The sequence below is a fragment of the Hevea brasiliensis genome, chromosome 3 (genome assembly GCF_030052815.1).
Source record: "Hevea brasiliensis isolate MT/VB/25A 57/8 chromosome 3, ASM3005281v1, whole genome shotgun sequence".
Lineage (NCBI taxonomy): Eukaryota > Viridiplantae > Streptophyta > Magnoliopsida > Malpighiales > Euphorbiaceae > Hevea > Hevea brasiliensis.
In genome coordinates this window covers 70,477,782-70,492,496 of record NC_079495.1, presented here as the reverse complement: position 1 = coordinate 70,492,496, position 14,715 = coordinate 70,477,782, and the positions used below count along the sequence as shown (strand labels likewise).

At 32.0% G+C, this 14,715-nt stretch overlaps 1 protein-coding gene across 1 annotated transcript; it reads right to left on the bottom strand.

Annotated features, from left to right (window-relative positions):
- Positions 1-277: 277 nt before the first annotated feature.
- Positions 278-13,107, bottom strand: LOC110672457 (DEAD-box ATP-dependent RNA helicase 53, mitochondrial). The gene is made up of 8 exons (XM_021835242.2): positions 12,545-13,107; positions 12,306-12,433; positions 11,798-12,209; positions 11,347-11,445; positions 10,975-11,199; positions 2,645-2,806; positions 1,208-1,752; positions 278-569 (listed from the first exon to the last, which is right to left on the bottom strand). The coding sequence occupies exons 1-7, from the start codon at positions 12,965-12,967 to the stop codon at positions 1,225-1,227; spliced, it is 1,977 nt and encodes a 658-aa protein (XP_021690934.1). The 5' UTR covers positions 12,968-13,107; the 3' UTR covers positions 278-569; positions 1,208-1,224.
- Between the last annotated feature and the right edge of the window lie 1,608 nt (positions 13,108-14,715).

Sequence of the window (14,715 nt, the reverse complement as noted above, 5' to 3'; positions counted from 1 at the left end):
GTGGTAAACGTGGCATTCATTACCGTTAAACGATGCATAATTCTTGTCAAGCGCATAAAAAAAATGAAACAATTGCCTTAAAAAAAAAAAAAAAACTAAACAAATATAAAAGGAACTTTAATTAAATCTCATACAGCAGATTAAAATTACAGAATAAACATTAACAAATCAAATTTCAAGATCCAATTAAAAAATATACAGGATATCTTATTGAATTGGCGCACAAATAAGTAAACTTACTGACTGGGACACCCGAAATTCCCTAGCTTGACTAGAATGGCCTCCAAAAACAATATATATATTGAACACGTAGGGTATCATATTTAGATACGGCTGCAGAGGTTGAACTAAATAAATAGATTACATTTCAAAACACTCATCTCAATATCTGACTAATAATATTAATTTTCCTTCATATAACGATAATAAAAACACTAATGTAACAGAACATCAAAAGACTTTAATATTAAATATCCAGAAACGTTATCAATTCGTCATAAACATACTACTTGTATCCGACTCTGTCCATTTCCGGCCATTTCAGCTGTCATTGCAAGGCATGTCAATGTCTGAAATCAAATCAAAGAGGTTAAGCTTCAATTGGATTAGGGAAATCAAAATCAAAAAGATTATGTATGGATAGAGACTAGGGGTAGCCAGTAAAATGAAAAACCAAATCGTAAAGCAATTAACAAAATCAATTAAAAACAAAATCAGCTTTAGAGTTTTCATTTGATAAAAAACTAGTTAACAAAATCAAGTGTATAAAAATAAAATATAAAAATGTAATTTAATTTTCAACATGCTATATAACTAATTTTAGAAGATTATAATATACTGTTAATCACGTTACAAAAGAGCCTAACAGTTCAGTCAAAAAATAAAAAACATTAGATTCAGTTAAACGAACCATACACGCCACACTCCCAGGCATACACCACTTTCATATTCAAATGAATGAAAAGGAGAAAACCAAAACAATTCACTAGTGAATCAAAATCTCTCAGGCATACACCACTTTCATATTCAAATGAATGAAAAGGACAAACCCAAAACAATTCACTTGTGAATCAAAATGTCGAAAAAGTGTCAATGCAGTGGACATTATTCTGTGTCTATGGGAAAGGGCACAATATACATACACAAACAGCAAGAGATAATTTTGAAATAGAAGTTCATGACAAAAGGAGTAATAAATAAAGCTTACCACTTATTTAGTCAGATTTATTTTCTCCCATTGTTCGAATTATCATTCTTGACATCCCCAAAGCCCCCAAACCGACTAGTGCGAGTCTCATTCAAAACATCACTGGCTCGGCTTGAATTACTATCACCAAATCCACTGGAACGACCAGAACCCCAGTCCCCAAAAGCACTAGAACCATCTGATCGACTAGGTTCACCAAAACCAAAGCCAGGACTAATAAAATTTCCTGGTTGTTTTCGGTTATAACCAAAGGAACCAGCTCCATTCATTTGACGAGAAAGTTGACCACGCCCATCAGAATGGCCAAATCCTGGATTCCTGTAACGATTAGATCCATAATCCCCATGACCACCAGCTCGACTAAAGCGTGTTTCACCAAATCGACGATCTCTCGCTCCACCAAAAGATCCATAATCCCCATGACCACCAGCTCGACTAAAACCTGTATCACCAAATCGACGATCTCTCACTCCTCCAAATCGAACGCCATAACCAATATCATTCATGATGCCCATGCTTCCACCCTCAACTGTAATCCTAGGAAGCTGAAATACCATAATGTTAAGAAAACCACCAATTCAACGAAGTCATAATTAAACCACCATTGGAAAAAAAACCACATACGTGTACCAAACAAAATATATCACACTAGGAGCACATGAAAATGCAACAGATTTTCTTGCTACAATACATGGAAAAAGAAAACATCTAATAAGCAGACACATTTATAGGGAAAAGTTTCCCATGATTATTGGAGTCGGAGAAAAGTTGCATAAATACATACCTTATGGCATGATGCATGGCAGCATTCTAAAATGCATCAGATTAGGGTATTCTTGTGTCATGCATTAAATTAATTAGTATCAGTTGTACCATGAATAATTTACCTTTTTTTACATAAGCACCATAATCTACTTTTTCTTATTTTAATTTTCTAGTTTTTAATCCTCCAAAAAGGTAAACAATCTGACATTTTAATGAAAACCTCAATCCTATGCATCTTTAGAGTAAGATTATCATTTAGACAATCCGGGAAAACAATGAATGGTGCAAACTTTGACTGTCAGATCATGAAGAAAATTAACGAAAACAGCCTTATGACATGAAGTCTAATCACAATAATCTTATAGTCAACAAAAAATCTTCTCCTTCAATTTCTTTTTTCAACCCAATTTGTTTGCTTTAACTTTTTGATATTTAATAACAGATAATTCTCAACTGAAATTTTGTGGAATACAATCAAGAAAGACAAGTACAAGACATCATGCAGTCATAACAGATATCACCTATGCGTCATACATTGAAATATATCACATAAACACCTTAAAAATTAATGTCAGTTTTCTGTTAACCCATGTCAAACAAAGGTTTTAACAAACTGCTATAATACATAACAAATCTAGAACATGCAACTGCATAAAGGAGATTGATAATAACCTCTGTAAATCTGCACCCTATTTCCCGCTCATAGATCCTGACTTGCCTACTTTGATCCTGTGTGTAAATAAGAATGGCAGTTCCTTTCTTCCCAGCACGACCAGTACGGCCAGATCGATGAACAAAAGTCTCTGAACAGTTTGGCAATGCATAATGTATTACCTAAGCCAAGAAAAGAGGAAAGAAAATTGTCAACAGAGAAAGAGAAAGAGAGGATAAATGACTACCCATTGTAAAAAAGGGAAGTCATTTCTTGAAAATGGAAAAGCAACTTAGTTTTCCCCTTTACCAGGAAAAACACCAAGCACCCTAAGCACTCAAAAACGCAGATAGTGTTTCAACTTTAAAGAATATTTTACAAGCAAAAACCAAATAGAGCATAACTAAATACCAAGCATGAAAATGAAGCAAAAGAAAGGTCAGAGAGGTTCAGAAAGGGACTTTTGGAAGCAAGTTATACATTATAATATTGGCGGATCCAGAACTTCTTCAAAATGAACTCCATATAATGTACATTAAATTTAAATGAAATATTAAAAATAAATAATATGAATAAAAATTTGACTACATAATATTTTTATATGATAAAAAAAATTATAACCGTCCTCAATGAGTCGTTGTGATGTGTAAGTAGTTCAATTACTTATATAAGCCCATATTAAAAATGTATTAAAGAGTAATATGCCAAACACTCTCCAACTTAACATTGTAAAACATATTGAAAATGTATAAAATTGATTTTGGCTTCAGTTCAGTTGGTTCAGGTCCGATTTGGTTTGGTTCTCTATTCAATTCAGGCTTTGGTAAAGAAGTAAAACTAAACCAAAATAATATCTTAAGTTCAGTTGGATTCGGTTCTTATGGTGTCGGTTATTTTTTTTTAATTATCCGGTTTAGTTCAAAGTACCCAAGAATCATGCATAACCCTACTTTTCATGATAAGGTTTTAGCCTTGCAAATTTCTTGGATGGTGCCTTTCACTACTTATATCCCTTTCAAAAAAATTTTCTTGCTTCTAGTTTTTAGTTCTTCAACTCCGCCTGAGTAGTTTGTTTTTAGCCGGTCCCAAACCCGAATAGAGGGGGAGTATTGTGATAGGTGACAACCAGCGTAAAAATTTCGTCACACCTTATGATATGGATTCAAATGATATAAATGTTTGGGCGTCCTCTATTTACGACGCGCTACATCGGAGCCCGGGTGTAGTAAGAAATATGCAAGGGTGTAAGGCGTTCACCGAAAGCGATGCGCCATGCCGGCGCCCGGGTGTGGTGTTAAATAAGCAAGGGTTCCCACATCATCGATAGTTGTGAGTGAAAAAGTTGGTCCATATGACAGATTGTAGAATAGATAGTGGAACTGAATTCAAGATAGGCATAGAGAACAATAGAAAATATTATAGAAGGAGATCAATTAGGAAGGAACAAGATAGGAGGAGAATCAGGGTTGGTACTTGGAATGTTGGATCACTTACAGAAAAATTAATGGAGCTTGTAAATACCTTGGAAATGAGAAGAGTGAATATTGCTTGCGTTCAGGAGACTAAATTGGTAGAAAAGAAAAGCAAGAAAGTGGATAATTCAGTGTACAAACTGTGATTTACCGGAAAGGAGATGAACAGGAACGGAATGTGCATAATCATAAACAGGATATTGAAAGATGCTATAATAGCTGTGAAAAGAGTAGAAGATAGAATTATACTAATAAAGCTAGTACTAGAATGAGAAACAATAAATGTAGTTAGTGTTTTTGCCTCACAAATAGGACTAGATAGTGAGAGTAAACAAAAATTTTGGGAAGATATGGATGATCTAATGCAAAACATACCGAATGAAGAGAATGTTTTCATCGGTGGAGATTTGAATGGACATGTAGGAAGTGATAGGCAAGGTTATAAGAATGTTAATGGAGATTTTGGTTTTGGCAGCCGAAATGATGAGGGAAAAGGCATCCTGAATTTTGCTATGACATACGACCTAATACTAGCAAATACCTACTTTATAAAAAGAGTCACATTTAGTAACTGTCAAAAGTGGGCAACATAGAAGCCAAATTGACTTCCTCTTAACCAAGAAGACAAATAGAGCTCCATGCAAGGATTGTAAGGTCATTCTGGGAGAGGCTTTAACAAATCAACATCGATTAGTGGTCTTGGATGTCAAGTTTAGGAACAAATCAAGTTAGAAGAAATCGTATAGCTCGAACAAAGTGGTGGGAGTTCAAAGGAGTAAAGCAAGTAAAATTTAAAAATGAACTTCTCGAGTCCGAAGCATGGAAGCTGGATATAGAGGCCAATGGTATGTGGATACAGATGGCATCAAAAATTAGAGAAGTAACTAGAAAAGTACTTAGAGAGTTTAGAGGACATGGACTATCCTAAAAAAAGAAATGGTAGTGGGATGAGGAAGAACAAAAGGCAGTGAAGAGAAAAAGGGAATGGTATAAGAAATTACCTAAGCGTAATAATAATGAGGCATATGAACAGTACAAGGCAGCAAAGAAAAAGACAAAAAAAGCAGTTAGTCAAGCAAGAGCGCAGGAATTTGAAAAGTTATATGAGAAACTTGGAACTAAATAAGGAGAGAAAGATAGTTATAGATTAGCAAGGAGGAGAGAAGAAATGTCAATATCTCAATTAAATTAAGTGCATTAAGGATAAAGAAGGAAAAGTGTTAGTGAAAGATGAGGACATTAAAGAAAGATGGAGAAATTATTTTGATGATCTCTTTAATAATAGTCAAAATGGTAATAACATAAATATAGACTACAGAGCAATGAAAAGAATGTGAATTATACTAGAAGGATTAGATCTTTAGAAGTAAAAGAAGCACTTAAGAGAATGAAAGTGGGTAAAACTTGTGGACCCGATGGAATACCAATTGAAGTATGGAAGTGTTTGGGAGATATAGGAGTGGCATGGTTAACTAAATTGTTTAATAAGATTCTAAACTCAAAGAAAATGCCTGATGAATGGAGGAGTATTTTAGTACCTATTTTTAAAAATAAGGGAAACATACAGAGTTGCTCAAACTATAAGAATTAAACTCATAAGCCATACTATGAAGTTGTGGGAGAGAGTTGTGAAACATCGACGACGTCATGATACTTCTATCTCTCTCAATTAATTTGGCTTTATGCCCGGTCGTTCAACTATGGAAGCGATCTTTCTTATTAGAAGCTTGATGGAGATATATAGAAATGTGAAGAAAGATCTACACATGGTTTTTATCGATTTGTAAAAAGCTTATAATAGTGTTCCAAGAGATGTCTTATGGAGAGTGTTAAAACAAAAGAGGGTATCTATTAGGTACTTACAAGTGTTGAAAGATATGTATGAAGGAGCAACTACTAGTCTGCGCACAGTGGGAAGGGACACGAGATTTTCCTATCTCAGTTGGATTACACCAAAATTCAGCTACAAGCCCTTACCTTTTTACATTAGTTTTAGATGAATTGACGAAACACATACAAGAGAGTATCCCTTGGTACATGATGTTTGTGAATGATATAGTTCTGATAGATGAGACGCGAGAAGGAGTCAATAGAAAGCTAGAGCTTTGGAGAAGTACTCTAGAGTCAAAGGGCTTTAAGTTAAGTAAAACGAAGACAGAATACATGCATTGCACGTTCAGTAAAGGCCGAACTGGTGATAGGGAAGAAGTTAGTTTGGATGGAGTAGTACTGTCCCAAAGTAACAACTTTAAATATCTCGACTCAATTCTTCAAGTAGATAGGAGATGCGAGGAGGATGTTAGTCATAGGATTAAAGCCGGATGGTTGAAGTAGAGACGTGCCACGGGAGTTTTATGTGATCGCAAGATTCCCAATAAGTTGAAAGAAAAATTTTATCGTACAGCCATACGACCGGCCATGTTATATAGTAGTAAGTGTTGGATACTGAGAGTCGTATGTGTCTAAGATAAGAGTTGTGGAAATAAAAATGTTAAGGTGGATGAGTGGCCATACTAGACTAGATAAAATTCGTAATAAGAATATTAGAGAAAAGGTAGGAGTAGTGCCAATTGAGGATAAGTTAACAGAAGGGAGATTAAGATGGTTTGGTCATTTGAAGCGTAGACATACGGAGGCTCCAGTTAGACAAGTAGAGTACATTAGGTTAGAGGATAAAAAGAAAAGAAGGGTTAGACCTAAACTGACTTGGAGGAGAGTAGTACAACATGACCTAGAAACATTACATATTTCCGAGGATTTAACCCAAAATCGTTTAGAGTGAAGAAAGAGAATCCATATAGTCGACTCCAAATTTTTGAGATAAAGGCTTAGTTGAGTTGAATTGAGTTGTAGTTTTTAGTTCTTTAATAAGGCACATCATTTAGAGAATCTAGTACTTCTTTTGCTTGCAAGCATAAACTTTAAATAAAGGAACACCAATTTGGTGATTAATTACCACCAAGCTTGTCCATGTCCTTATTACAATTCTCCATACTTCAAAATTTTCTAGGAATAAAATTATGATTTGGAAGGGAGGAAATCTTCTAAACCATGCTTAAGTTTGAAAAAGTCAACTAATTGAGATTTCCCCTTCCAATACTTTTAATTCATTCAAAATAACTCATTTCAAGTTGAAATAGCAATGATTTTTCAATTATATACCAAATCCAAAGTAATCAGATTAGGATGATCATGCCCTTACGTGTTTGTGATGGGTTATATATTAGCAAAGTCAGGGATTTACAGTTTGAATTGCAAAGGTTTAAGGCTTCAAAGTTCAAACTGTGTTTGAACTTCGAAATGGGTGAGATTTGACGGTAAAGAAATAGTTGTTAGCAATTGGTTTGTTTTAGTAATGAAAAAGTTGTAAAATTATGCGTTGAAGTTTAGTTTTATGTATAATGGCCAGATAAGTTTAGAAGATTATTATAATAATAGAGGGAATTAGGAGGCTATGTAAATGTTGCAAACCCTTCTCAAGATACCGCAGCAATTTTATAGAGAGAAAGAAGGGGAAAAAAAATAGTGCAGAGAGAGAGAGACAAAAAGAGAGGGAGATAAAAGAGAGAGGGAGATAAACACCAAGCCTTGCCATGAATTATTTCCCCTTAATTTAAACAGACTGTTAAGTATAGGAGAAGAAGGTTTAAGAATAGGGATATGTGATAGAGTTAAAGGGAGAAAAAGTCTATTAGTTGGTTGAGAAGTTGTTAGTTTGTTATTAGCTGATTTGTTGAGTTGCAAGAGGTGGTTATATCTGTCAGATTTGTAATTTTCAATTAGACAAAATTGTATAAAGAGTAGTCGAGCTACTGATGGTTAAAATTTCACATCTTTATCATTGCACACTTAGTCTTTTGAGTTTGTTTACTGTTTAATTTGCTTGTTTCTATGTTATTGGTTGCTTACAAGAGAAATGAAGAGTATATGAATCACAAAAAGGTGAATTGAGCACAAAAGAAAGCAAAGCACACATCAAGCACTTTAAGGCATATGAAGGTGCGATTTTAATGAGGACCTGGTCAACAACCAAAAAGGCTTAGAGGATTCTTGTTCATAATATTTGAAGGCTAATAGTAAAAAATGAACAGATTTGGATATCAACCCATGTTGAGCTTCTTTGGACAGCCTTATTAGAGCTTATATGTGATCCAAATATTTAGAGTATGAATTTGACCTTATATATGGACCTTAATTGACATATTTTGATATGAAAAATAAAAAATGAATGCAATTGGGCTAGATTTACTTGTAGGTTGCATATTAAGTGTGTTTGGACTCTTTATGCTATATGAGGTTAGGAGTTAGGGCCTTAATTGGTAAATTTAATTATTTTATTACAACCCAAAATAAATAAAATATAGTTGTGTGGAGCCCCTGGGTTGTGCAAGTGACAAATTAGATAAGGAAGGCTTTTTTTTTTGTTTTACTTGTTTTCCTGCTTTGACTAGGAGTTTAAGAGAAATATAAGTCATATTGCAACTAGGACTCCCAATTCCGATCTGGAGCCCAAGTTAACCTCTATAAAAAGGGTTGGAAAAACATATTTAAAGCTCTTCTATTTCCCTTCTACTCATAGTAACCAAATTCCCTCTTTGTACATTCAAAGGTGCCGATTGTTTGATCTAATTGCTAGAGTGATTTTTTCATCTTCTTTTGGCTTGTAGAGCACTTCTACATCCCTTCAGAGTGGCTTGACATCACCAACAACATCAAATTAAGTAGGTCAAATTACATTCATAAGGGGTAACATACTCTTTCTTTCTTCTTTTGTTACTTTGTTTCTGTTTAATATTCTTAGTTATATATGACTAATTTTGTAATTCAGTAAGGAGATTGTTGAAACCATTGGACATGTTATCATGAGACTTTGATTTATGTTTAATTAAATTCCAAATTTGATTCATATTGAGCATCACTTATCTTTTGGTTTATTCTGTGAATGTCGTATGTATAATTAGTTAGGGTAGCCAACTAATTAATTGTGCATAAAAACATATTGTTAAGTTAGGATAATTTGAGTATGTAATAGATGGAATAATCTGACTATAAGTAACACATAATGATGTATTTCATTATGAAGATAAGTTTCTAGGATGAATGAATCATGTTGAATAAGTTTATTACCTTGAATTGGGATGCCTTTCTAATGATTAATGCTACCATTAAACTTAATTATGGTAGCCTTAGGTTTAGTACGATGGCAAGGGATTAATTTTACAACACTTCTTGATTAATCTAATCTATAAGGAAAGGTAAGTAAATAGTTAACTTCTATAACCAATTTACTCAATTAAATAAATTTATATCTTTAGTCAATGATTGATACATGTTACATGGTGAATGCACCATCTACTGAATTTGTTGCAATCTAGTTGTTTATCATATTCATAAGTATCATTAACTTTAGATTTATATCCTTGCATTCTTAGTTTTTAACTTAGGTAGTATTAGTAATTACAAATCAAAACCCCCTTTTATTTCATCTTGCATATTCAATTTGAAAGATTATGTCTTTATTGCATGTGTTAGTTTCATTTAGATCAAGTCATTCTTATTAGTTTTTGCCGTGTGGTTATTCCTTAGGTGTTTTCTAAGTTTCTTTTGCTTATTTCTGTCTAACATCTATTTTCTTGTTTGCATTTACTTATTTCCTATGAGATCGACCTCTGCTTACTCTATATATAAATAGTTTAGGTATAGTATTTTTTAATTAGTGCATTCAGCACGCATTAGCTACTTCTATTTTATTCTGGATTTCTGATCAATAATACATTCTTTCTTCTCTTCCTATTTTCCATTCTCTATTTCCTATCTCTATTTATCTATTCTTCTCTTCCTATTCTATTCTCTACTCTATTTTCTCCCCTATTTACATAATGTTAGGGTTTCTCTCCTAACAATTGGTATTAGAACTTCTAAGTGGGTAGGCTTATCTTGGAATTTGGTTGTTAAGGGATGCAAGGCATGGCTACATCTGCTATAGTGGATCTAGAGACTGTGAGACTTACGGATCCAGAAGAACAAGTTAAGGTTCTCCTTGGAGATTCATGGGAAACAAGAGATGTGGAGAAACTCAGAGTTGATAGGGAGGAAATTCATAGAAATGCCGAGGAATCTAATAAGAATGTTGTGGATTGTAAACAAGCAAATTGAGGGATTAGCAACAATAGTAGGAGGGTTAGTTGCTGCTGTGGGGGGAAGTTACAGGAAAGCAAGAGCAAAGAAATGGATCTTGGGCGAAAAGATTTTAATGTGATGAATGGCAAAGATAATTTTGGGGAAAAAGATTCTAATTTGAAAATGGAGAGGAAGGAAGGAACAGAAGAAGGTGGGAATGATGGAATATGATTGTTGTACAGAAGAAGAATTGCTGATGGAGCAACTTGAGATGACACTCTAGAATCTAGAATTACTCTATTTCAGCAGCAGTTGAAACTTTTAATTGTAAATTTGCCAAATGCTAGAGGATAGTTCAAAAAAAATGCCTTAAACCATTACGATCCATGCAAATTGATACATATCCATAAAGAATATATCATTTAATGTTGTTCAAAATTAATGGGTTCTTAATCATTAAAATATGTACAGCTTCATCAGATTTTCATTTCTTAATTATTTTGAATTTTCCAAAAGACTTCACATATTTAAATCAAAAAAAGCCACCATGCAATAAGACAATTCCAATAGGAGGCCAAATGCATAAACCCTGTATGACAAGTAAAACCATAACTTAGGATAACGGAAAAACCTACATGTATGCGAGATAATAAAAATATTGGGACTTAAAAGAGGGTAAACTATGTGGTAAAGTTCCACCTATGAACTAATCACACTTACCTGCCTAAGAAACAAGAAAGCAAATTAACAGCATTTACCAGATCAACGTTAGGAACATCAAGGCCACGGGCAGCAACATCAGTGGCAACCAATATATTGAAATTCCCATTTCGGAAGCCTGAAAGTGTCCTCTCCCTCTGACTTTGTGAGATATCCCCATGCAAAGCCTCACATCGAAAGTTTCTTGCCATAGCATATGCTAATCGATCAGCTTCACGTTTTGTTTCAGTAAAAACAATACACTTTCCTCCTTTTGCGTGTTCCTGACAATCACACATCGGATGCTTAGAGCAAGCATTTTGAAATGGTGAAAGTAACAATAACTATAAAATCTCTATGAAATCTAAAATTTGTAAACAAGAAGGTTTGTAAAAGCTTAGGCATGACTAATAGAAGCTCTAGATTCATACTGTTATCAGAGGACCGAGTACTGATGCTTTTTCATACGTGTCTGAGGCAATTGAATAAAGTGAGATTCCATCAGCCAGCTTTGTACTAGAATCTCCAACCTACATACAAAGTAGATGTTCAAAATCAGCAACTCCATGCATCGATAAGTAGAGCAAAGCATCTAGGTCTACATAAAAGATATTAGCATCAATAATAGGAACCCATAACCCACTTGGACCAGAGCAACATAAATCGTTCCAACCATCCCCTCCACACACACACACACACACACACACACACACACACACACACCCCAAAAAAAAATTGAAGACTATATATATATATATATTTGGACAATTTAAACTTAATAGGGTTAGCACAAATCTAGTTTTAATTGTTTCTCACTGAACACAAATCAAAATTTATTATTAGTTTTTGCAAATAATGCTAGAAATGAACTCCAATACTCACAAGATCAATAGTCAGTGGATCTTTGAGATAATTCCTGATAAGGTTTTTAATCCAACTTGGCATTGTTGCAGAGAACAGCATGCTCTGCCTATTCTGTGGCAACCTCTGGAAGATTGTTTCAATATCATCCACAAAGCCCACACCAAGCATTTGATCAGCTTCATCAAGAACAACAAACTGAACTTCTGACAAGTTTAGAGAACCTCTCTTCATCAGATCAATGATGCGGCCAGGTGTGCCAACAACAACATCAACACCATAATCAAGTTCCTTCATTTGGCGCACAATAGGTGTACCCCCATATAGACATATGGTATCCAGGCTGGGTGCTGACTCACGAAACTCTTTCTCAACTTGGCGTGCAAGTTCCCTTGTCGGAGCCATAACCAGGGCCAAAGGGTTCCTACCCCGTCTACAAAATTCAAATATCATACAATAAATGTAATGAATACGGTAAGTTCATAGCGAAAGGAATTAAAAAATGAATAGCAGTGATAAGCCAACAAACCCATGCTTTTGATTGAACTGAATGATTCGATCAATGATGGGAATTCCAAATGCAAGAGTCTTTCCTGTTCCTGTTCTAGCCCGTCCAAACAAGTCTCTCCCTTTCATTGCTGGTTCGAGCACAGCTTTCTATTTTATTTTATTTCATTTCAAATTTGAGGAAAAAATTGAAAGAAAGAAAATATGAGAGTTTTGAAAATAAAAGAACTGGAAAAAGGGGGAAAAAAATAGAAGAATCACCTGTATGGGGAAGAGTGTGGTAATGCCTCTTTTGGACAAAGCAGAAACAATCTCTTCAGAAATACTCAGTTTTCCAATCTCAAGCCCTTCCTCACTACTATTCATACTCATATTCCCTTTTCCTCCAAACCCCTTCTCCTCCTCGTAGCCATAATCGTCGACTGCAAACTCTGCCTGCGACGTCAGTGATGCCCTAAAATTCAAGGGCCCTGATTGCACATGAAAGTTCCTCCATTTGTTATTATTATTAAATCCAAAGGAGCTTCTCGGTCTACTCTCCACATAGAGAACGCCATTTCTGGGCACAACAAAGTACGTCGACGTGGATGAGAACTGGTGTAAAAGCGTTTCAAGGGATGTCAAGGAGGCCGGAGCAAATCTTGGGCCTTGAGAAGATGATCTCCTGAGGATTAAGCTCATCATCTTCGGACTTTTGTTTTTCTGGTGGGAGGGCAGGAGGCAGTATTTTTTTTTTTTTTTTGAGAGAAAGGGCGTAGGGTTTTAGAAATAGGGGAATGAGGCGGAAACAGTCGGGGGAGGGTTTATGATTTGCGTGGTTAGATTCACCGTTGTTGAAATTTTGCCTTCCTTTTTTTTCTAGAATAAATAATAGAATATATGTTAGATTTTCCTATACGTGCCGTGTACTCGTTGTCGCAATTATTTTAAATATTAATATAATTTTGATAATTTATAATTTTTATTTTTAAATTTAATTTTAATTTAAAATTTTTTTTATTTAATTTAATTTAATAAATTTTTATCTATCATAATAATAAATTTTTAATTAATTTATGATATAATTAATTAAAATATCTATTTAATTTTTTTATTCACATATTAATAATAGTTTTATGATTATTTTATGTAAACTCTAATAAAAATATTTTATTAAAAAATAATTTAAATTTAAATAAATTTTTATATTTTATTTCATAAGTTATGTAAATAAATATTTATTTTTTATAAATTATAGTCAATGTATTAAATTAAAAAATAATATTATTTTAAAAATATATAAATATATTATTTATTATTATTAATATAATAAAAAATATTAAATTACTAATAATAACTTGAATTATGTAATTTTAATAATAATGGAAATATATATCATTATTATTAATTAAAAATAATATTTTATTTTATTACTTTTTAAAAATACTATATCTAAATATAATTTTTTTTATTAATGTGATATTTCTTTTACAAAATAATTTTTTGTTAAAATTGATTATCACTTTATATAAATTTATAATATAAAATAAATATATTTCATAAAATTAAAATTTTAAAAAAAAAATTATTTTCTATTAATATAATAAATATTAAAAATTTATTCTATTTTTTAAAAGACAGATTCTATAATTTTAATATTGTAACTTTAATTATTTTAATTATCTTTATTTTTAACTAAATTTTTAATGCAATCATATTTATAATTTATTTTTAATTTTTTATTTTTATATAAAAATATAATAGAGAGATAATTTATGAATAAAATATAAATATTTAATTAAAATTTAAAAATAATTCTATTTAAAATTAATGATAATAAAATATGAACAATCAAAATATTAATTATAATTGCATTCTTATATAATTAAAATGGAATAAAATATTTTAAAAATAAAAAAATATTAAATAAAAAATTTATAAAAAATTAATAATTAAATAAATATTTATTAAATATATATAAATAAATAAATTTTGAGAATAATAACTAATAACTTTTAAAAAAATATTTAAAAAATAGTATAAATCTAAAAAAGATTTGAGAATATTTAGGTGAAACGAAAATATTTGGTGAAAGATGAGTTTTTGATGTATATCAAATGTCTTATATTACATTATATATTTAAATAAATAAATGAACACCATTTCAATGAAAAATCAATTTATAATTAAATATTATTTAATCGAAAAAAGATAACAAAAACATTTAAATTCAATTTTATAATAATAAAATATTTTCTATTTACCTAGCTGTTTTAATTAAATGACCATAATAATAATAATAATAATAATAATAATAATAATAATAAGTATTAATTAATATTAAAAAAGTGAAATTAAAAAAATATTAAATTATTAATATAAAAAATAATAAATACTAATTATAAATAAGTCAAATCTCTATATTTTTTCTTATAATATTTTATTTAGAATAT

What these genes read in the sequence shown, in the direction of transcription:
- LOC110672457 (XM_021835242.2), bottom strand. Translation starts at nt 12,967, where the DNA reads ATGATGAGCTTAATCCTCAGGAGATCATCTTCTCAAGGCCCAAGATTT. An exon ending in CCACACTCTTCCCCATACAG is followed by an intron (nt 12,434 to 12,544) that starts GTGATTCTTCTA and finishes AAAATAAAATAG; the next exon opens with AAAGCTGTGCTCGAACCAGC. An exon ending in ATGTTCCTAACGTTGATCTG is followed by an intron (nt 2,807 to 10,974) that starts GTAAATGCTGTT and finishes TTCTTGGCTTAG; the next exon opens with GTAATACATTATGCATTGCC.